Raw genomic sequence first — 24616 nt, 5'->3', positions numbered from 1 at the left:
CGGGCCACGCCCAGGTTCTTGCCTCTCCCTGAAGCGAGGCTTGCTGTATATTTTCCCGCCATTTCCAGCTCTTCGTGAGGAGCACTGGATGATTTCGGTGAGATCCAAAGCCTTCTGGGATCACGGCGGCCAAGTGGGTAGGGAAGGCAGCTAAACAATAACTACTGGTAAATTTGAGACTCTGCTCAATCCCCACTACCTCTAGAAATTTGGCGAGTCTTACCTTCACAAACCCCGTTAATTACCTTTCTTATAGGGGTTCATCTGTCCAATTCATTTGACTAGAATTGTTGTTGCTGCTCTTAAAGAAACCAGGGCATATATGGTGGGAGCTTTTCAGTAGTTCTGTAGACTCACTTCCTGGTAGAAGTTAGTGTATCCCGAGCAACAGATAGAAATCTGAAGTTCATGGCTCTTAACTGTGTAATACCGTTCCATTGAACTGTTTATTCAGTAAGCTTTTATCGTGAATCTTACATTATGTGACAAAAAATGTTAAAATGTGGTGGAAAATAGCCGTCATTCTTTCAGCAAACCTCTCCATAAAACATTTAAAAACTTTTTTTAAAGAAAAGACTTCGGTGGGGGCAAAATTATTTTCCTTTTTGAATATTTTCCCAATTTAATTTTAAAGGAAACCAAACATAGATATTATATTCTTCGATACCATATTTATGAAATTAAACATGGATTCATTAAACATGAATTAATTACAGCTCCATTTATATCAGCTCAGTTTTGTATTTTTGACATGTCAGTTCTTCATTTAAAAATATTACAAGGTCACATTTTCATAGTTATGTATTTAACAAATTATATGGAATTATATAAAGTATATGGAATTATATATAGTATTTGCAGAAAACAAAATGTATGGTTGCCAGGTCTAACAAAAAGGCTTACTTAATGTGGTAGCAGAAATTTGACACAAGGAATAAGGAGACTTGGGTTCTAATCCCAGAGCTGCCACTAACTAAAGATGGACCTTTGGACAAATCATTGAATTTCAGTAAACAGCAAGTACATCTTTTGAAAAATGTTGGGATTGGACAAAACATTTGACTTTCAAGGCCCTTCCCAGATCTAGTTTCTGTAGAGTAGAAGGGAAAGTGTACAAGCTGAGACAACACTGTCATTCACAAACCATATTTCCCTTAGTTAAAATGTGTCCCAAGTGTCTAATATGTGATCTTCTCTATTTGGTCCACTCTTCTTGGTTTCATCTCATGGTATTGTAGGAAACTATTAGGAAATAAATGGATGATTCTTTTTTAAAAAGATTAATTACAAGTTGATACATGAATTAATCCAGAAAACTTGGAAAGCAAAAATGTGTAAAGGCAATACACACACATACCCATAATCACATCATTCAAAAAGAATCTCATCATTGTCCTATTTCCTAATATATATTTTTTCTTATTAAAAAATGATACAGTCTGCAATCTGATTTTTTCACTTGAAAAGTTTATGTACTTCCTTAAAACAAGTTGGAATACCCACAATAATATGCCCACATCCCAATAAGATAGCAGAAGCTAAGCGAACATTGTTACATAGATTTTTAGAACAGCTCTAATTCTATTACACCCCAGATTTTTCTTATTTTTTTTTTCTTTATATGCTCCAGAATGGATTGGTTTCACTGCAACCGGTGTTTCCGAAAAGATGGGGCCCATTTCTTTGTCACCAACTGTGGCCATATTTTCTGTAGAAAGTGTGTGACTCTGGGTAAGTGACTTAACTGCTTTTAGATTCAGGCAAAAATGTTTTTAACCTAGAAATAATGATTAGCCATTTCTCTGTGTGACTTGGGATAAAAATCACTTAGTAGGTCAAAGGTGGTGTGGATATGGTAGGAAACTGTTGATTGTGGAAATTGGAGGAATCCATTAATAAAGAATGATTTAGCAAATGGAATATCCATTAGTTGAGCACCAAAAGGTACTTGTCAGTATTTTGAAGCCTGTAGCAGGGAAAGCCACGAGATTATCAGACAGATTAGACAAGAGAGAAGAAATAAGAATAACAAATAGAAATGGGGGAAAGTTTTGTTGATAACGAGCCATTTCTAATGGGAAGTGGTCTGTCTAGTCTGTGAAATCAATTTGATTAGAAAGGATGATTGTGATGGTGATGGTGGTGGTGATACCCTTTCAATTTAAAAAGTATTTTCACATGTACCAATTTTATTTATTCTCACCACAGTACCAGGAGATAATTATTAGTAGGAAATGGTTCGGATAGGATAAGTGGTTTGACCAAGTTCTTGCAGCTATTAAGTCTTAGAAATGAGACTTGAATTTAAAGTGGTGGTTTTTTTTTTTTTTTTTTTTTAATGCTAAAATTTTTACAAGATGTAGAAATAGCCTGGAAGAGGGACTTAGGATAGGGTACTTGGATCAGGGAAGATTTCATAAAAAGTGTTGCTTTAATAAAGTTTTGAATAACAAACTGGAGTTTGCCAAGTGGTTAAGGCAGGGAAGATCACTCTAGTTTAAGAGCACAGCATGTATAATGGTATACCACATCATAAAAACATAGTGCAGGGGACTACACATAGTTGAGATTTGTAGAGCATGAAAAATAGGTAAGAAATGGTGAGAGATGAGGCTAGAGAGGTAGGCAGTGGCCGGATGATGGAAGGCTCTATACACCAAGCTGAAGAACCTGAACTTTATCCTGCAGGTGATGGAAAGCTGTGAAAGTTTGTTTTGTGTTTTTCTTAAATAGAAGAATAGTTTGTACTTGCTACCTTATTCTGGCCATAATATGGAGAGAAGGCTGGGAAAAACCTTTAGTCCCCAAGGAAAGAAGAGTCAGATTAGGTAGCCTCTGGACAAGCTTTTTTTCTCTATATGAATCTCATGACCCTTTTAAGTTACCTGCTAATGTAACAAAGCAGCTCACTTTGGAATGGTTTCTCTGAGTGAGGTATATGTCATGTGATGTTTTCTCCTGACATGGCATTTGTCTTAATAACCAGCACCACTACTAAAATTTCAACTTACAAGGAAAGATTGAGAATTTTAATTTTCTCATCTTTCAGAATAGGTTAATTAGAGAATGAGAGTAGGAGAGCTTCAGAACAGGAACCAGGAATATTAGCAAAGTGAGAACAGGGCAGGAATAATTGGGGAGTTTCTTACAGTACCTAATATGTACCTACTGTGAGGTAGATGGGATAAAAAAAGAGTAACTTAAAGTTGGTGTTATTGGTACTCTTATATTCTTCCCAGTACTCTTATAAATGTACTCCAGTACTTCTGCCGGGACATTAGAACTTTCCCCCCTCACCCACAGAAGAAAGTTGGAAATTCATAGAGAGGGAGATAAGTAGAGGTACAGTGCAAAAGTCTTAACTTGTCATCAACATGCAGGTTTGGAAATATTGATTTAGAGAACAGAGCTCATATTGATGTCCTTTTATAGCAAACGGTATTCTAAATTCAGTAAGAACCCTCTTCTCTTGCTAGCCTACTTTACTGTTACCATGTACTCTAGGAAAATCTTACCTCTTGTCTATGAGAACCAAACATTTTTTTTTTCTTTCTCCCGCTAGGAAAATGTTTTATTTGTAGAGCTGCCTGCAAGCATCTGGCTCTTTCTGATAATGTAAGTTTTTCATTCCCTCCCACAGACCATCTTATCCCATTCCTGGCCTATAGGAAGTATACAAAGAGTATCATTGATGAGCAACTAAGCACTAAAATTTAAAAAGAAAAGAAAAGAAACCAAACTCAATGATAGCAGTTAAAAAAAGTGGGGGCAGGGGGAGGATAAACAACAGATAGAAGAATTATTTGTAGCTCCTAAGGTAAGGCGAATTAGGATATATAGTCTGTATCTCCTAGAGCAGTGGTGATCACCCTCTCACTTAGCACAGTGAAATGATACCAGGCGCTTTATTTATTTTTTTTTTTGCCCCTCTTTAATTCCTCCCACCACCACCAGTTCCACCCCTGACCTGCAAATGTTGCCATCTCCCCTTAAGAACTGGATCTCTGAAGGCGGGGTGTCTCATCCCACACGCTCGCTGTACACACTGGGGCCCGGAGCACCCAGGGGCTAATGCACCTGGGGTATGGTTCGTGGCTCCACCTGAGGTGCAAACCCAGGACCTTCTGCATGTAAAGCAGATGTGCTAACCACTACACTACCAGGCTCTTTAAAAAGAGTAGTACACCCTTTGCTATATTTGCCAGTATTTTATTTCATTTTATTCCATTATGGATATGCTCATTGTTTGTCTTACTCGCTTCATAGATGAAACCTCAGGAGAAGATGTACTTCAGAAACCCTGTGGAGACAGCTTTGCAGCATTTTAGTCACATCTCTCAGGTATGAGAAACAAAAGTGAAAAAAAATCTGATTCTCCAGGCAAGTTTTAATTGCATCTTATTTCTTTATCAAAAGTTCTCTTTAGACTCCATTTATACACAATGGGGAGAAATTGGCTGTTCTTTTTGCATTCTTCACTGATGGTACAAACCTCAACAGTTAACTTTTTACTGACCCAGAATCTGTGATAGGCTGTAAAAACGATGCAGCTGATATCTTGCCTTGTTCTATTAATTTTTAAGGATAAAGAAGGGTCTAGGGAGCTTTATCATCTTTCTGTGTAGATTAATGAATCTTCTAAAAACTGATTTGACTATATAGGCCTGCAAAGAATGGATTTAGTGGTCTCTCAATCTTGCTTATAGACTTAAGTTCAAGAATGGATTTCTTGTTTCCCATTCTCACTTTTCAGTAACTTTTCTTAGTAATGCATATATATTTAATTCTTTAGTGTTCATACTTGGTTGCCCAAATTTGGTTGCCCAAATTTTAGAAAATATTTTTCTTTTCCTGATGCATCATATGTTGGTGGACCATTGACTTGGTCAGGAGCAATAGGAATATAGAAGAACCTAGAGAGAAGGCAGGACAATCATTTGAGAGAGTTCCCAAATTGTAAAAGCTTTAGTTTTTCCCTCCCCTCCCCAGTTCTTCACTGAGATTATTTCATAGTCTCATGAGATTCCTATCTTGGCATGTTTCTTGAGATTTTATTACTGTTCTTCTACTCTTCCTTCTCATTTTTAGGAGACTATCCCTTTCCTAAACATGAGGAAGAGCCCTAGTTATTTTCTGGCTAAAGATGGTAGATTTAATTTTTCTTTGGTGTCTCACCCTTAATCCTAACTCTAGAGATAGAGGAAAGGGAATTGAGGCTTTGGCTGCTTCCTGCTTTTAGCTGCTTGAGTGAACTGTCATATTTTAGATACTATTTAACATTATGGGGAGGTAAAATCCAGCTGAGACTGAAGGAGAAAAGTAAACAAGGTCACATGAACAAGAGAAAGAGCAGACCTTTGGTTAGTAACTAAACCCAGGATTAGTTAATGATTAGTAGGGAAATTATATGCAGTCTGAATCTTAACCTACCTAATCATGAGACCAATTATACATGGTCAAATAATCAAGATAAAATAAATAGAAAGGCTCAGTTAATCATCACTTTAGTGAAGGGCCAGTTTGGTAAAGTCAGCAATGTCTGAAAATGTGTTTTCCTAATTTGTGAACTTGAGTAACTGATCCAGGTAATATCTACATTGCCTCATTCAGGCTTCTGCTTAATTTTCCTTTCTCAGTCAGACATTTACTGACTCTCATATCTGAGATACTCTCTATTTCTTACTCTACTTTATTTTTCATCATAGCTCTTATCTCTAACATTATATAATATATTTATTTATTGTCTGAATTCTGCACTGGAACGTAGTAAGCTCCATGAAGGCAGAGATTTGGTTGGTTTTGTTTATTGTCGTATGCTCAGTTCTTCAAATAGTTCTTAATATGTAGTGGACACTCAAAATATTGTTGAATTAATGGAATGTTGATCTGAATATCCATTCATGTTTTAATTATCCCCAATCTCTGTAATGACCTGACAAGGGCATTTTTCTGCTGTACTACTCTATAGCCAATAGTTGATCAAGCTACCTGTTTTGAATTCTTTACTCACCTTCAGATAAAACTAACTATCTTTGAGGATTGGAGAGCCCCATACAGACCTGTTAGATTTCTTCTATTCCCAGGTCAGAGACTGCATATCCACAACTAGCCATCTTTCAAATGCATGCCAGTTAATTGTTTCTTCTTCTGAAAAGCCACCTCTGATTCCTGTAGGCAGATTTTGGCTCTGTCCTTTGTATTCCTGTCCCACTTGCTCTTAAGTGTGCAAAAGTACTTAACTCTGCAAAAGTGTTTTAATGTTTTTGTTCATATGTCTGTTTCTCTTACTAAACTGAAGCTTTTGAAAGTCGGATATCATCTTTGTATTGCCCAATGCCTAACTAGGTACCTGGTACAAATTAGCTGCATAAGAAATGTTTGTTAAATGAATGAATACACATTAAGGCTGGCAGGGAGGGAGAGAGAACTAATTTAAGATAAGGTCAGAGAGTGTGGCTTGATAGTATAGGGACTTGTAGGCCATGGTAAGTAATTTAGATTTTCTTCTAAGTGCAGTGGGACACCATTGAAGGGTTTTAAGCAAGGAAATGGCATTATCCGATATATAATTTTCAAAGAGAATCTGGCTGCTGAGTAGAGAATGGACCATAGAGAAATTAAGAGTAGAAGTAGGGAGAGCAGTTGAGGCTATGGGAGAAATCTAAGTAAGACTGGCCTAGAATGGTGGCAGTAGAAATGGAGAGGGGTAGTTAAATCTGAGATGTGTTTTCTAGGAAGAACTAGTAGAATTGCTGTTGATTTGGATGTGGAAGATGAGAAAAAGAGAGGAATCAAGGAAGACCTCTGGGTTTTTATCTTAAACAGCTAAGTGGGATGATTGTACCCTTTACCAAGACTGAAAAGACTGTTTTGAGGGAAAATACCATTTTGGACATATTAGGTTACAGATACTTATTAGAAATCCAGGAGGAAAAGTCACAAAGGCAGATAAATTTACTATTGTGGAGCTCAGGACATAGGTCAAGAATAGAGATATTAAGTGTGGAACTCATCAGGGTATAGATAGTTTTTAAAGCTTTGGGACTAGATGAGATCACCCAGAGAAAGAGTTCCTTCAATATCTAGTGATTAGGTACAGGAGAAGAGAAGTTAGCAAAGAGGTGAAAACAAGGAGAGCGTGATGTCACAGAAATTAAGAAAGGAAAGTGTTTCTAAAAGGAAGAAATAACCAGCTGGGTCAAATACTGTTGAAAAATGAAGATGAGTGCAAAGGAGGGTTGACTTGATTTGACAACATGTGGATCAATGGTGACCCTCATAATAGTGTGGTGAGTAGTCTTGAGAAAGAGAACTATGCTAAGCCTCTCCTCAATGCTCTACAGTCTGGTTTTATACTGTTTCACTGAAACTGCTCTTACAAGCACATCAACAGCCTCCTTGTTATCAAATCCAATGAATGCTTTTTTTGGTTCTTATTGTGTTTGATTTCTCAGCATTTGAGACCCACTCTCTCCTTAAAATATTATTCCTTTGGCTACCATAACCAACTTCTGTTATCTTTTTGTGTTCTTTTTCCTGTCTAGCTCTTAAATAGTTAAATTTCACAGAATTCTATACTAGGTACTTCCCTTATTTTTTATACTGTGCATAGATAATATCATCCACTCCTATGCTTTAGTTATAATCAACATATAGATGACTTCCAAATCTATTATCTATTATCTCCAGTAAAGATCTCAGCTTAATTGTCACCTAGGAGGAGCCTTTGCTGATCACTATATCTAAATTAGGTCTCCCCCTTTACTCTCTGCCATAGACTATAAGCTCCATAGAGACAGGGACTAACTGTGTTTTGTTCAATGTTGTATACCCTGCAATGATTAGTTTTGCTACATAGGAGGTACTCAATAAGTCTTTGCTGAATGAATGAGAGTGCTCATGCTCTCATGCATGCTTTCTCCCTCTCCCCCACCCGCTTCTTTCTCCCTCTCCTACCCTTCCTCCCTTTGTCTGTCTGTCTGTCTCTCTCTCTATCTCTCTATTTCTCTATTTCTCTATCTCTCTGTCATCTATCTCTCCAGAGTCATACATATATTTGCTGACTTGATATCTTCCCTAATTCAACATGTTCCGAACTTAACTCATTGTTCTTAATAGCACTGCATCATGCCCACCAACCACATACACACAGGAAAAGAGGCTACTCTTCCTGTGTTTATCATGGTGAGTGATAACCACCATCTACATAATGACCAAACCAAAAATCTAGTCATTCTTGATTTCTTTTTAAAAAATTATTATTATTCAATTACAGTTGACATTCAACATTATTTTATATTAGTTTCAGGTGTACAGCATAGTGTTTAGACATTTATTTAATTTACGAAGTAATCTCCCTAGTCTAGTACTCATCTGGCACTATACATAGTTATTACAATATTATTGACTATATTCTCTATGCTGTACTTCAAATCCTCATGACTATTTTGTAACTACCAATTTGTACTTCTTAATCTCTTCCTTTTTCACCCAGCTCCCCAATCCTCCTCCCATCTGGCAAACATCAGTTTGTTCTCTGTATCTATGAGTCTGTTTCTGTTTTGTTTGTTCATTTATTTTGTTCTTTAGATTTCACATATAAGTGAGATGATATGGTAGCTGTCTTTCTCTGACTTATCTCACGTAACATAATACCCTCTTGGTCCATATATGTTGTCGCAAATGGTAAGATTTCTTTCTTTTTCTGGCCAAGTAATATTCCATTGTATATATATATATATATACCACAACTATCTAGTCACCTATTGATGGGCACTTAGGTTGCTTCCATATCTTGGCTGTTATAATTATAAATAACACTGCAGACACTTAGGTTGCTTCCATATCTTGGCTATTATAATTATAAATAACACTGCAATTAACATAGGGATGCATATATCTTTTTGAATTAGTGTTTTGGATTTCTTTGGATAAATACCCGGAAGTGGAATTCTGCGTCATAAGATAGTTCTATTTTTAATTCTTCAAGAACCTCCATACTTTTCCATATTGGCTGTACCAATTTGCAATCCTACCAACAATACAATCCCATTTCTCCACATCCTTGCCAACACTTGTTTGTCGATTTATTTATGATAGCCATTCTGACAGGTATAAAGTAATATCTCATTGCAGTTTTAATTTGCATTTCTCTGATGATTAGTGGTACTGAGCATCTTTTCATATGTCTGTTGGCCATCTGTATGCCCACTTTGGAGAAATGTCTATTCAGGCCCTCTGCCCATTTTTTAATTAGATTGTTTGGGTTCTTTTGGTGTTGAATTGTATGAGTTCTTTATAAATTTTGGATATTAACCCCTTAAGAGACATGTCATTGGTGAATACCTTCTTTCATTCAGCAGATTGTCTTTTTGTTTTGTTGATGATTTCTTTTGCTAGGCAAAAAATTTTTAGTTTGATATAGTCTCATTTGTTTATTTCTTTCTTTTGTTTCTCATGCCCAAGGAGACATATCAGAAAAAATATTACTAAGAGCAGTATCAGAGATTACCACCTATGTTTTCTTCTAGGAGTTTTATGATTTCAGGTCTTACAGTTAAGTCTTTAGAGTCATTCTTGATTTTTTCTTCTTTTTTCATATCCAGTTCATAATTAAATCATGTTAGTTCTGTCTCTCTAAAATACTTGAATCTCTACTTCATCCTCAGCCTCCAAGTTCAGTCTACCATAGTTTCCCATCTGGATTACTGCAGTAACTTCCTAATAGATCTTTTTCCTCCAGTCTTTTCCCCTTTCCTATCAGTTCTCCATATTGAGGCCAGAAAATCATTCTAAATAGAAGTATGATCATGTTATTTTCCTATTTAAAACTATTCAATACAACCATTGATCAGAAGATAAAGCTCAGCCCCTTAACATGGCCCATAAGGCCAGACATGCATCGGTCCCTGCTTTTCTCTTCAGTCTCATCTTTTATCCAACCCCTCACTATAGTACAGAGACTAATCTATTTTAATTATTTATATAAATAATTTTCTCTGTTGCTTCTGGGCCTTTCTTCATGCTGTTCCATCTGTCTGGAACATGTTGTCCCCAAACATATACATAGATAAGTATACACAGCGTATAACACCATATTGTTGTATTGTATTATAATTTTCTGTTTACTTACGTACATTTTCCCATGAAGACACAGGGACAGTGTCAATCTTACTGACATAGTACCAGGAACATAGGATAATTCAATAAATACTTTTTGAAAGAATGAATAGAATAATATTTCCTGTTGAGGTTTTCCCTTAATGTGTGTGAAATATAGGAAAGTGGTAATGCTGGAAAAACTGTTGGAGAGAAATCTTAAGATTAAATCTGGCTGCTAGCTTGTAACTTCATTTCTTTGACCATTCATGCTCCTTTACATGTAATGAGAAACAGTTATACTCATCTTAGTTCTTGTAAAGAGCTAATTAAATTATGTTTATGAAAGCATTCTGAAAGATGTACTATATTAGTTTAAAGAATATTGTGGAAAACTTGTAGATTATGAAAGGTCACAAGCCTACAGGAAGATAATGAAAGACCACATAAGTAAGAAGAGTTTGTATTGTTTAATTGTTTTCAAAGAGAAGTATAAAATACTCTGTGTACTTTTTAAATAACAGCTTCATTGACATATATTTACATATTAAACTCACCTCTTTAAAGTGTGTAATTCAGTGGTTTCTAGTATATTCATTCTAGTATATAATTGTGCAGTAACCACTACCTGATTTTAGAAGATTTTTATCACTTGCAAAAGAAACCCATATACCCATTAGCAGACACTTTCCAAATCCTCTTCACCCTCCCCAGCCCTGGGTAATCACTAATTTACTTTTTGTCCATATAGGTTTGCTTATTCTGGACATTTTATAAATGTGGAATCATACAATGTGTGGTCTTTTGTGACTGACTGCATTCACTAAGTGTAATGTTTTCAGGGTTTATTCATATTGTAACATGTATTAGGACTTCACTAGTACTTCATTTCCTTTTAGGACCAAATAAGATTTCATGACATAGATGAATGTACATTTCATGTGTTCATTCATCAGTTTTTCTACTTTGGGGTTATTATGAATAATGCTGCTATGACGATTTGTGTATAAGTTTTTGTGTGGACATATATTTTCATTTCTCTTGGATATATACACAGGAGTTGAAATACTGGGTCAGATGGTTAACTCTATATTTAACTTTTTGAGGAACTGGCAGACTGTTTTCCCAAGTGCCTGCATCATTTTATATTCTTACCTGCAGTATATGAGGGTTTTGATTTCTCCATAGCCTTGGGACACCAACACTTGTTTTTAACTATCTTTTTTATTATAACCATCCTAGTGGGTATGAAGTGGTATCTCATCATGGTTTTGATTTGCATTTCTCTGATGGCTAATGATGTCAAGCATCTTTTCATGTGCTTATTGGCCATTTGTATATCTTCTTTAATGTCTATTCAGACATCCTTTGCCCATTTTTAAATTAAGTTGTCTTTTTATTACTAGTTATAAAATTTTTATATATATTGTAGGTATACGTCTCTTACAAGACACATGATTTGCAAACATTTTCTCCCGTTCTGTTGGGCCTATCCACTTTAAAATTAAGAACAAGTAACATAACTGTCCATTAAATAAATACGTGTAGAAAGAACAGACAAATAGAGTAGGAAATAAGAGAAGAGAGATTAAGAGGAAAAGAGGGAAAGATATAGATTCACAAAGAAATACAAATTCAGAGAAAAAGATACAAATAGATATATAGAAACTTGCATAAATTTAGTGTTGAGGTTGACAAATTTTTTCTAAAAGGACCAGTAAATATTTTAGGTTTTGCAGGCATACAATCTCTATTGCACTACACAACTCTGCTATTATAGCAGAGAAGCAGCCAAGGACAGTATGTAAACAAATGAGTATGGCTGTGTTCCAGTAAACTTTATTTACAAAAACAGGTAGCTAGCCATGGCCAGTAGTTTGCTGACTTTGAAGTCATATGTTTTGCTAATATATACATAAATAACTATGATACATACCATTTGAATAAAATCAGGTCAAGACCTGATCTTATCAGTAGAAGTTCTTCATCCCTCACTTGAATTAAAAAATCAATCAACTGAGACGATCAGTGCTGCCTTTGAAGAAAGGTTATTTAGTCTAAGATTATTTTACCTAAAAAGCAGAAGCTAATCTGTCAGTGTTTAAGACTTCTGAAACAGTATAGTCGTGTTCTTTATCACCTCTGAGCAGGAGGTCGATGAACCAACCGTAAGCCAGTGTAAGAGGTAATATTGTTTTGATCGCAAACTGTACAACCCAAAACTTAACTCCCAACTTGGTGGGCTGCTGTGGCTCTCCCATTCAGAATGGGTACCTCTGACATCTTATTAATAGTCCTCCAATTGCTTTTGATAAGGAAGCATTTTTAGGATTCTTTTTTGCTCAAGTCTATTCTCTCCGAGCACCACTATAATCTATTTCAGTGACAAATCTTAATGTAATTGCCTTTTCAAAACCCTTTGGTGGCTTTCCATCACCTAAGTTTCAGACTCTTGAGAGTGACACCTGGTTCCCTTAATGATCTGGTTCCTCCTAACCTCTGCAATCTCATCCACAACTACCACCTCACATTTTATATACCAACATAAGTTCTTAGGTAGGTTATTTATTACCTATTCTATAAAGTAGACTTAGTTCTTTGCAGATCTTTTATATACCATATAGATTCATACATATGTGCCTGAAATGCCTGACTTCCACACTCTTAAGCTTGAATAATTACCTCTTAATCATTATTTTTGTGCTTCATATATACTTCTTATATGGCATATACTGCTTCATATACTGCATATCATCTGTGTTTTATTTATTTGTTCACATGTCTGAATGTCTCTTCTACTCTATGGTGATGAGCTACTAAAAGACAAAGCTATTCATCTTAGTATTTCCAATTCCATGTATTCGTTACCCTGCTTCACCAATTATCAGTCTTCCTTTATCTATACCTACTGCCACCCCATCTAGATTATTTTAAAGCTAAAACCCAGATACTACATCATTCAATCTGTAAATATTTCAGAGTGTATGTCTAAAACATAGGGACTCTTCTTAAATATAACCATTTAATGCTAAAATAATAATAATTCCCTGATATTATCAACTAATCAGTCAGCATTCACATTTCTGCAGTTGTCTCATTTTAAAACTTTGAGTTGAGTTTCTGTAAGGTCTATACAGTTCAGTTGGTTATATTTCTTAAGTTTCATTTAAACTATAAGTTTCCTCTCATTTCTTATTATTGTTGAAGAAAATGGTATTTTGTCCTGTGGAGTTGTTCACAGTGTAGATTTTGTTCATTATATTCCCGCAGAGTCATTTATTATGCTCGTCTGTGCACTGTGTTTCTGGTAAGTTAATAGTCAGATTTAGGCTTAATCAGATCATTTGATTAAAGGGGTGGGAGGCAAGAATACTATATAGCAGTGTTGTGTTCCACCAAAAGGTATATAATGGTCTTTTTTCTCTTGCTTTGTGTGATGGTAGCCATTGATGAACTTTACATAGATCCATAATTCATTAGGAGTTGCAAAATGCTAATATTTTAATTGTTATTCCTTTCTCATTTTTTTAAAGCTGGAATACATCTATAAAGAGAAATTTCCTTTTCTCAATCGTATGATTACCTCGAGATATAATTTTAAAATACTAAGACCTTTAGATATTACAGAATGAAGGAGTCAGTTTCACAAAAGATATTTAAGGCAAACTAATAGATTTTGAGTGTCAAAGGGAGATAGTGAATTTACCTTTAAAGTAAATTTCTAAAACTTAGCAACTCCTTTATAAATGTTCAAAACATTAAATTTCATGGGAATATAAATCTCAACTAAAAAAACCTCACATTTAAAAATAAGAATTAGGAAAGTCATTCTTTAGTACAAAAAATTTAGTCAGTCAAACTATTATTCATTTTCAAAATATGTATTACTTTTATGAATAAACAAAACCACTTTTTAAAAAATAAGGCAGTAAAATGCACACCCCATGTTGGACCAAAATATCTTGTCTTATAATAAACTATTGAGCTTCCCCTTTGCTTCCATTATGGTGCCTTTCTCAGTATCTTTCGGTGATTCCTCCTTTTTTTCCTCCAACCTCTTGCTATTAACTGTACCTAATTCAGAACTGAAATTTTAAAATACTCTCTTCAGTAAATAAAATAAAAATCATGTTCCATGTTATCAGTCCTAAAATGAATGGGAATCCAGAGCATGATGGAGACCAAGATACCCTTACCCTAGTATGGAGATATGAGAGGAATCTGGGTTTAGAAGTAGGTATATTCATGCATTATTCCAATAAATAGACAATATTTAACACTTGGGGATATCAAGACAGTGTTTAGCATTATCAACAGAACTACTTTTATTGTTATCTGCTCTGTTATTATATTAACAAAACAATACTAACTTAAAAAAAAAAGTGAGTCTGCAGCCATGCCACCCTGAACAAGCCTGATCCCGCCTGATCTCGGAAGCTAAACAGGGTCAGACCTGGGTTAGTGCTTGGATGGGAGATCACCTAGGAAGACCAGGTGGTGAAGGCGTAAAAAATAAAAAATAAGGGATTGTAAGATGACGAGGTCCTTGCAATCTGTGAGGTCAGCTAAGGGTTGCTTGCCTAAAAATAAATAAACAAACAAACAAATAAACAAATTAAGTAAGTCTATGGCAATGCCACCCTGAACAAGCCCAATCCCATCTGATTTTGGAAGCTAAACTACACAGGGTCGGATCTGGTTAGTACTTGGATGAGAGACCTAGGAAGACCAGGTGCCGTAGGCGTAAAAATAAATTTAAATAAAATAAGGGATTGTAAGCTGACAAGGCCCTTGCAATCTGTGAGGTCAACCAAGGGTTACCGTGCCTAAAAAAAAAAAAAAAGTGAGCAAAATTTTTCCTTTTTTAGCTCCCCCCCCCACCAAAAGGGTCGGATCTGGTTAGTACTTGGATGAGAGACCTAGGAAGACCAGGTGCCGTAGGCGTAAAAATAAATTTAAATAAAATAAGGGATTGTAAGCTGACAAGGCCCTTGCAATCTGTGAGGTCAACCAAGGGTTACCGTGCCTAAAAAAAAAAAAAAAGTGAGCAAAATTTTTCCTTTTTTAGCTCCCCCCCCCACCAAAAGCCAACCTTTTTTATAAGGTTGAAGAGTTTGAATGAGACAGAATGAATTTGGTAACAATTGAGATTTTTTAAATACTGAGATTCATTTCCGAGTTAGATTTTAGAATCTTTGGTAGATGTATTTGAAATAGACCAAACATTTATACTCTAGCATCGGGTAAAACCACTTGTTTCTCTCCTCTAACACTTGCTAGTGATTGTTTTTTTGGATTGGTCTTTTTTCTTGGATTGGTTAGATATAAGATTTCGGTTTGAATTTTTTTGGGGGTAGTAGGCAAAGTAGGCCTGCTTAGGTCTAGGCAAAAGGCCCTCCAGTACTCCAGTCTGGCTCCCTGGAGCTCCACAGTGGGGTCTGCTTCCTGTGCATGTATAACTCTTGGTGGTCTCAAAGGGAGAAACTGTCTAGGCAGGATTTGGCTTTTCTTGGTCCTAGCATGGTACTAACTTAATTTCACTGCCAATTGATGCTAAGAGTAGGTTAGGATGTTTAGGATACTGTCTCTTGGATATATATTACATCTGTCTATACTATCTATTGTTTCCCCCCACTACCATTTTAGGGAACTCCTAGAGTTCTGAGTGACTTTTTTTTCTGTTTCTGCACTGTTCAGATTTTCTAAAGTGAACGTGTTTTACTTTTATTGAAAACACCTTTAAAAAAATAAAGTAGACTACAGTGAAATCTTTATCTAGAACTAGTACAGTTTGCTTTGAGTAGAAAGGAAAGAGACTAGAGACTATATAAACTCTTAAGTACAATTCTGTGGTTAGGTGGCAAAAGCAACTTGCAAGTTAGGTGAGAACAAAAATTTATGACAAGAATACCGAGATATAGGGAAGGACCTTAGACAAAAGGTTTATAGTTTAGAGTAGGAAAGAAGCAGATGAGACATAAATACTGCTGTGTATTCAAAAGTAGAGCCTGACAAAGCTGAAACCCTTTCTAATTATTAACTTTTGATCTGACTCAGTAATCTCATGATAGGCACATCAGTATATCAAATAGTAAAGTAAAGCAAAAGATAAAATTATTTGTCCATGCCCAGAAATAAAATTCAGAAATAGGTAAACCCCTTCTGTGTCTCTTTGCCCTTTACCATAGCATCATAAGCAGCCTGTCTCTGTGTGTATATCTTAGGAAAAGGAAATTGGTTACGAGTGCTCTGGAATGTAGAAGCTGAGTCCACCTAGTCAGATAAGTTCAAACAAATCTGATAAGTTATATCAGAACCAATTTTATAAGCTTGAAAAAGTTTTTCGGGTGTCATTCTTTTTCGGGTGTCACTGCTCAAAATGAAAGATTTTATTTTTAAAGGGCCCTTCTACTATGTCGGAATGTTCCCATTAAGATATTAGAAAGTCATTGTCCTGGAAATGAAAAGCTTTAGCTTTCCCTAGTGCTGAATCCTCTAGTTTTGGAGAGTCATGAATTAAGCCAGATGCACCAGAAGAAAATGATCAGTAATAAAGTATGAATTGATGGATTTCCCTTTGTTGCCAGAAGTTAGGGGAAAGGAGTTATGGGGGTGTTTGTCAAAGGTCTGTTTTTCCCTAGTAGGTGTGGAGTTTCCAGAAGAAACAAACAGATCTCCTCATCGCCTTTTATAAACATAGAATTACAAAGTTAGAAGCAGTTGTGCAGGAGGCACAGCAAACAGTGACCAGCCAGGACAAGTAAGTAACACATCAAATCACCAGAGAGCTCTTTTTCTTTCAGATAAGCTGTGGCCCTTAATTTCTTATGGTTGCAAAGCCTGAAAATTGCTCCATGTGTTTATGTTTGTTTTGAGCAAATCAGGTATGGAATTTTTGGTTCCCTCAATCTCCATTTTATTTTTCTCTTTCTTCCCTCAAGGGTCCCTCCTCCCTTCATAGCTTTTCCTCTTCTGCTTCCCCCGATCAAAAACTGCTGCTTCAGAGGAATCAGATATAACGTTTTTACAGTGATAAGATAAGAGACATTTGAAACGTTACCTCTAGGAGGGTATATTTTAGAAATCTTAAGCTAAATAGTAGAATCCTTGATGAGAATTTTCTGACATCAGCAGACCAGAAGTGTGTGTGGACAGGAAATGGAATCCTGTGTAAACTCCTCTGCAATCATACCAACTGCTTATTTTAATGTCCAGTTGATTCTTCTCACTATTAAAACTCTGCCATTGTCCCCCTGAATCACTAGATCTCTGACAGAAATACCATATGCAGTGGCAAGTGTCTCTCCATAAGCATTAACTAGATACTGATAATAATAAAAATCAGGTTTTTTATCCCATTGAACTGCTGGAGCTGATTGTTTTCATCTTTTACCTAGAGAGCTGTCTGTCTTAAGGAAGGAGAATGGAGAATTGAAGAAATTTCTAGCCATCCTGAAGGTGAATGAAATGGATTTCCCTTACTATTATTTTCTCTCCTACTTTGCCTATCTATCTAGCAGACTGAACAGAATAGTTTCCTAAACTTTTTCACTTCATGGTACATATAAGTGATAATGTGTACAACAAACACACTGTAGCAAATGGATGAAGACACAGAAGGCTGTGGAGGGCTGAAAGGATCAATATTTAACACACTGGTAGCCCATTCTCTACGGAAATCTTTAGTAAAAGGTGAAAGATTTATATGATTTGAAGATAAATCAGAGTATGCTCATTCTCGAATATCAGTAACAACATACCATTTAGAAAGCTCTCTTATAGAAGAGGCATCTGTTATAACTTAAAATTTTTCTTCAAGAATCTCAAGACACCTCAGGACCCTTCCTCTCCCTCCAACTCTATTTCCTAGACATTTCTCTCTTCCTAAGAATGTTGTTTGTATTTACATAATGTTTCTATTGATCCTACTGCTGTAACTATTCTAGTGTATTGTAATCCTGTCAGTTTTCTTTCTCTCCCTATATTTCTCCACGTATTTCAGTCTACAGGATTCCCAAGGTGTTTTTATGAAGGGGAACTAAGATTTTATTCCTTCAAAGCTAAAAATTTCCTAAGGAAACACTGCTGCTATTTTTTCTCCTATTGGAAATTTTGGCAACCACAACTAGTGACCTTGCAGCTTAGTCATCTAACAAGATCCATTGATTAGGACTCTTGAGCTGCAGCTTGCTTCACTCCCATTTTCTTTTCATCTATAGGAATCTCCAACTTGGTACCAAGGAAGCAGGTCAGTTTTATCAGGCTCCATACTAGCCCTCTTTGAACATTTCTGACTCTTGGCTGTAACTCCTGTATGGGCTCTGAGATGGAGGAAATGGTTGATGAACTTATCTTTTACTTCTCCAAGAAAGAAATACTCACTGAAAAGTACTGAAGTAAAATCTTGAATGTAATGATCGCCTTTAACCTTGAAATCCTACTCATTCAAAATTCAATTCACATGTCATTTCTTCTGTCAAGACTTTATTAGACAGAGTTAGATGTTCTATTATTCATTTATTCAATAAATATTCATTAAGCGACTACTGTTTATCAGGTGCTGGGTGTACATCACCAATTATTCTAATTGGTAATGTCTGTACCCTACCAGTTGTTAAATATTTTTAATATCAGCCCTGTATTGGTGGTTTTAAAAAGACATGGCCCCTGCACTTACAGAAGTTTTAGTCTGATGTTCTTTCATACTTCTGTACTTCTGATATACCCATTATAACACTTAAACATTACTTTATTTTTTTGTCTCTCCTACTAGCCGCTGAGCCTCTCAGAGATAGGAGCCCTATTTTAGTTATCTTTGTAATCTCAGTATTTAGGATGTATAAGCACTAAATAAATGCTTGTTGGATGGATGAATGAGGGAGGGGATGGAGAGAGTGAGGGAATGGACGGACAAATGGATAGATATATGTAAAGTTGAGATTACTTGGTAAGGCACTGAGGGAAGAAAGGAGGATTTCATAACTTCTATTATGGGCAATAAAGATGGAGAGAAGTTTTCACCGAAGGAGTTAGAAAGTCAAGGAATCTCATATGGAAACTTTGCCTCTATATTTTGGAGTAATACCTGTTAATACATAATAGTAAGCAATTTTTGCCCAAAGAAGAAGCTATTATTTCTAAAAACAATGATCTGATTTATCCTCTGATGTGGCACTTAACTTCTACATAGAGATATTAGAGCTGCCTTTTTTTTTTTCCCTTGCAGGTCAATGACACCTCGACCAGTGGGCATTACTTCCCCATCACAGTCAGGTAGAGAGAACATTTTTTGTACAAATAACTGTGTGAAATGAGTAAATATCCATTTCCCATAAGGAAAATAGTTTCCTCTCAGAGATTAAGTGATTTTCCTAATTTTATGTATGATATGAAAAGATTATACAACCAGATAGCCACCTGCAACAGATTGGCTAGGCAAGGCAGAGCACACTATTGATGGCAGTTTTTCATTCTGCACTTTATTCTTTTTCAGTTACTCCACGACCCAGTTCTCAGCATAGCAGCCAAGTGGTCAGGTGAGTAGGAAGCCTACACAACAACATTAAAACTGTTAGCAAAAGTTGGAAGATGAAAGAAATGCCTACACGTGGCTGAGATAGGGACTGAGGAAACTTTGAGTCTATGTAAAAGTTTAACACCAGGTTTGTTTGTTTGTCTTCTTTTTGTCTCACCTTATATAGTCGGCCCTCCTCAGTGGAGTCTATTCCTTATAGAGTGGCTGGTCTTAGTAGCATGGGACAAGTAAGTAATAGTTACCTTCTCTTTCCAGACTGAGATTTCTAATGCTAAATGAAAGCAAAGATTTAAGGCAAGAATATTAAACTTATGTTGGTTTTTGCCATGCCTAGACTCTTCTTTTGGCAATGCAGACCTGATGTTAGAAGCTGACATAGAGAACGAATAGGAATGAAATAGTGGAAGTGTTCAAGGACTAAAGTAACAGTGTCTGTCATGTTCATGTTAGAAGTAGGAAAGTGTGGATCTTTCTTGGACTAGCATATCCACTCCAAGAGAACAAAATATGCTTTAATATGTAGGTGAATAGCAAGGAATATGGAGGCTGGAAAATCAGGATATATTTATTGATTGATATTATTTGTCCATCAGGGAGCCAGAGGCCTTCAGGAAAGGAGCACTCCCAGAGACTCCTATACTGGTGAGAAAGGGGAGAAAAAAGTGTCAGAAACCAACATATTCCCTGCGTACACCATCAGTTTTCTGTGTATCGTATGCCATTTTACTTTGTTTTTATCGAGTGATTCCAGATATCCAAACATATATTACTGCTTTTCAAATAATGATATTTCTGTTCTCAGACTGATAAGGGGAAAATGAAAATCTGAGTGCTAGAAAGTCACTCACTGAAAATTTCTGGTCAGGAGATGGATTACTTGAGTAAATTGACTTGGAATTTTATAATTGCCACGAGGTGGCAGTAGAAGTTAGGTTTAAAAGGAAGGTTAACTAGATGCCGATTATGTTAGCCTGAAGGGTATCTGGCTTCTTCACTGTGTATTAAACGTAAAAATATTCCAGTGAAGAAATATTTTGGTTCCACCCATTAAATTTTTTGACTCTTTCCCCTTCGAACTCTTATTGTTACTCCCGTTTTCAAAGGCATTAGCCAGTCCATAGAGAATATATCGGAGATTTCCTTTTCTTTCCAAAGAGGAAATTTTGTAATTTGCAAATCTCTTTCCGGATTATCATTCCAAATCATTTCCCTCCAACTCTTTCGCATTCACCCCTTTGAAAAATGTAGATGTTCTAGTTAATTTATTTTTATTAGCTTAGTAGTAATATTCCGTATTTCATTCCTGATTTTAGTTATTTGAGGCTTTCTTCCTTTTTTCTTAGACAGCCAGCTTAGACCATTTTGTCGATCATTTCAAAGAACCAAAGATTAGAGCAGAAATTGAGATTAGAGCAGAAATTAATGAATCTGAGAATTGAAAAACAATAGAGAAAATCAACAAAACCAAAAGTTGGTTCTTTGACATACATATTGAAAATCTTTGCTCATCAGTTCCTTTGCCCTGGCCCTGAGTACACCTGAATCCTTTCTCTAGTTGGTGGATTATCTCACAGACTCATTTTATGCCTTTCAGAAACCCCTTCGCCAGCTTCCACTCATAGCATGTCTTATAGGTGAGTAACACTATGTATGCTTCCTTTTATTTGGGATCTCTTTACACTGACACTCTGACAGCAGCCCAGGGGGTTACTTCTCCACTAGCCTGTACCACTGAAGTTTATAATCTCCCTTGTAAACAAAAGAAAAGGTTGAATAGTACTGTGTCTGATATACATCTGAATTACTTAATTTCATTCTCACTTCCAAGCAGGGTCTGTGGCCTAAATGTATAGGCTTTCCCTTTACATATGTTTTTTTACCTATACCTTTCCTTTTCTCTGCTGATGCTTTTATTTCCCCTCCTTAGACCTTCATCTGCATCCTCTGGACTGGGGAGTTTTTCTTTCAGACCACCTCTAAGTGGTGGGGATTCAGGCCACACAAGAGTCCTCACCCCCAACAATTCAGGTGAGTTAAGTAACCCCAAAGGATTTTTAGCTTCAACCATTGACATATATACTAAAATAAGTATTTTCAAGGTAAAAAAAAGTTGGGATTCCCCCCACCTCCCCGCAAAAGAAAGCATTGTCTGTAGTTTGACTCCTTAATATTCTTTTAAATTATTCCATTTCCTTCACAGCGAAGGGAGGTTTTGGATTTTGCCTAAATAGTACTCATCCTATCACCAGTATGGCTATTTAGCCAGAAAGTCAACCTGTAGAATTGCAATTCCTGTTTGAATGTTGCTAGGAGCTCAATTCTGAATGAGAATGATAAAACCAGTATCCTATTTTCTCCCCCATCTTTTTCAAAAAGGTACCAGTCCTCATGATAAGGGGCTGTCCTGCCACAGCACACCAAAATCTTTATATTGTCTCTGCATCTTCCTACTCATAAACTCGAATCTCAGACCTGTCTGTCTCTACCCTGTCCTCACAGGAATAGAAGGGACTTTATAACCCCTCTCTTAGATTGCTTTGCTAATCTAAGCAAATTGCTTTCCCTTTTGAGTAGTGTCCTGCAGATTAAGAACTACTCATTTACCCTGATCCACAAGTAACATTACCGAGGAACTGCCCAAGAAGTTATCTTTCACCATTCCATCCTTCAGGTCAGAGAGAGAGCAGAACCCCACAAGAGAGTCTTCCTGGTTTCCAGCTACCAGTCCTGCAGGTGAGCCCTGGCTAGTCTAACTTGTCTGTGTATGAAATATTCACATGGTTAGGCCTGCACACTAAATGCCTCCTTTTAGTCTCCTTTTAAAGTGGGAGAATATAACCAGTGGAGAATGACATGGATTTCAAGTGGTAACCATATGTACACAATTTTCCAGAATGGTCTCAGTTTGAAGATTCTGTCAGATTAGTTTCCTAATTTGGGGTTTAAAAATTAGGTCACATAGTAGTGAAAGGCTTTAAATTTGAGAGGTCTTGGCCAGGGTGAACTAAGTATGTGTATACAACTGACAGTCCCAAGTTTCACAAAAAAGTGTTCTCAATGGAAAGTATTTTTTGCATAGAAGTACTGCTTTAACTAGGGAGAAAAAGTTTTTTATTTCTTCTGGGATAGCTAGAATAATGTTTTGTAAATTTGATTCTAATCCAGGCAGAAAGGAGGAAAGGGGCCTAGGAAGGAGAAGAGGTTTAAAGGAGCACTATTCAATGAAAAGTCCAGTCTTGCCTTTTAAGTTAACTTTTATGGCTTGGGTTTTGAGGATATTTAAGCCTTTTTTTTCATGCCAAGCTCCTGGTGACCCCAGGGACATACAAAAGTAGATAAATGTTTTGCTCTCATATTCCAAAATTCCCTTTATTTCCATCAGCAAGAAATTAGGGTCTATGCCTTAATAGGCAACACTGGGGAAATAACATCCCTAAGATCCTACAAATGGAAGGATTAACCTACAGATGGGAAGACTTAAGAAACATATAAACCATCTACAAATATATGGGCCCCAATTGAATCATGATTGAAAAGAACTGTAAAAAACATGAGAAAGTTGAGGAAAATTGAATATCTGTTGGACATTTGCTTCTGAGGAATTAAGTTTTTTGGTAGGTATCATGCTATTGTGGTTACATTTCTTAATGTAGTCTATCTTTTGGAGATCAGCACTAAAATATTTATGGAAAGGAAGTTAAATGATTGTCTGGGTTTTGCTTAGTATAATCTAATGGAGAGGGTAGAAATGAAAAATTGGCCATGAATTATTTGTTGATGTTAGGTGATGGGTACATATGAGTTCATTATTACTACTCTACTTTTGTAGTTTTTGAAAATTTCCATAATAAATTTGAAAAGTTATTGAAGGAAGTACCACCTCCCCAGAGGCATAGTTCTGCCTCCCTGGTATAAATCTCTGGGTATGGTAGTAAAGTTCCAAGTCTTCCAAAATAATTTGATGTCTAGCATCTGTCATTAACACCAGAAATCACTGAAATATTGCAGAGTTTTATAAGGAGCAACAAGGCCTTTGTTACAGTAGATGTATCAAATCTTAGTTTGGAATAGTTATGGAATGGAGAAAACTAAGAGGAAGCAACAGTGGTTTGCTGTCTTGATAAACTTAATAAAATGGCTTGAAAGGGCCTGACTTGCCCTTTTGGTTATAAACACCCATTATCTGCCTTCCTGTCCTCTGCTGCAGACTCTCTACCAACAAAGGCAGATGGGAATAGCCAGGGAGAGAGAAGCATGGACCACTCCCAGATAGACCATCTTCAAGGTCTGATCTATACATACTGCTGAAGGACGGACTATAGCATGTAATACCCATTAGACATGATGGCCTTGGGAAATGTACCCCTGCCTGGTTTCTTCTTTTCACTCTGTACTTTTGATCTTGTATTACCTCCTTGGAGTGGTCAGGTTTTATATAAGACTAGTACTTCAGGAAGATGTGTATATTTCTCCTACAAGATACATGTAGCTTTCTCATTTCTTACAATTTGAAACAAAGGTGGTAAAAACAGTTCTTTTCATCCTTGGGGGTGGGAGGTCATATGTTTATTAGCTATTGTTTTATTTCTGGATTTAATTTCTTAGCTTCCCATTCCCCCATTGCCAATGTTATCGAATAATTCTGTTCCTCATCCTAATTTATACTTTTTTTTCTATTTGCCTCATTTCTTTTTTGCCTAGTTATTATTACATATGTTGATTTTCCTGTTAATGGTTGGATACACAGACTTTTAGCTTACTAAAGTACATAGATAATAAAGAGGATTCCCTTTTATTGCTACTGCATCTCTCTTTATTACAAGCTCTAGAATGGTGGAATGGGCAAAGAACACTACTACTGGGATCAAATATTTATTCTTTGGGTACTAAGGGGTAGAAGTGAGGAATTAAATGAGTGGGCCACTGGAAAGCAGGCTTTAAGCAAAAATATTGGCAAAAGAGTGAAGATAGCAAGCATCTTCC

General features: G+C 36.2%; 1 protein-coding gene and 1 non-coding gene across 5 annotated transcripts; one reads left to right on the top strand and one right to left on the bottom strand.

Annotated features, from left to right (window-relative positions):
* On the top strand, window positions 1-24434 carry RNF212B (ring finger protein 212B). Of its 4 annotated transcripts, none has more exons than XM_006913594.3 (15): window positions 1-97; window positions 1631-1731; window positions 3563-3615; window positions 4267-4341; window positions 16743-16858; window positions 17496-17556; window positions 18318-18346; window positions 19325-19371; window positions 19592-19634; window positions 19800-19860; window positions 20227-20275; window positions 21228-21267; window positions 21561-21661; window positions 22305-22366; window positions 23841-24434. In XM_006913594.3, exons 2-15 carry the CDS (start codon window positions 1632-1634, stop codon window positions 23904-23906), a joined length of 903 nt encoding a protein of 300 aa, XP_006913656.1. In that variant the 5' UTR covers window positions 1-97; window position 1631; the 3' UTR covers window positions 23907-24434. The 4 variants fall into 4 exon arrangements, with proteins under 4 accessions (XP_006913656.1, XP_015446177.1, XP_024903770.1 ...); XM_015590691.2 differs by having other exon boundaries at window positions 3-137; XM_025048002.1 differs by having other exon boundaries at window positions 54-167.
* On the bottom strand, window positions 17709-17828 carry LOC112481204. Its single transcript, XR_003046834.1, has one exon. It is a non-coding gene; the product is annotated as a U5 spliceosomal RNA (small nuclear RNA).
* Window positions 24435-24616: the final 182 nt, after the last annotated feature.

This window comes from Pteropus alecto, unplaced genomic scaffold (assembly GCF_000325575.1).
Source record: "Pteropus alecto unplaced genomic scaffold, ASM32557v1 scaffold335, whole genome shotgun sequence".
Taxonomy (NCBI): domain Eukaryota; kingdom Metazoa; phylum Chordata; class Mammalia; order Chiroptera; family Pteropodidae; genus Pteropus; species Pteropus alecto.
This window is presented reverse-complemented; position numbering and strand designations above follow the sequence as displayed.

Coding starts and splice junctions, on each gene's coding strand:
- RNF212B (XM_006913594.3), top strand. CDS start 1,632: ATGGATTGGTTTCACTGCAACCGGTGTTTCCGAAAAGATGGGGCCCAT. Junction 17,557..18,317: donor AATTTCTAGCCATCCTGAAG/GTGAATGAAATG, acceptor TTTCATCTATAG/GAATCTCCAACTTGGTACCA. Junction 19,861..20,226: donor GTCTTAGTAGCATGGGACAA/GTAAGTAATAGT, acceptor TTTGTCCATCAG/GGAGCCAGAGGCCTTCAGGA.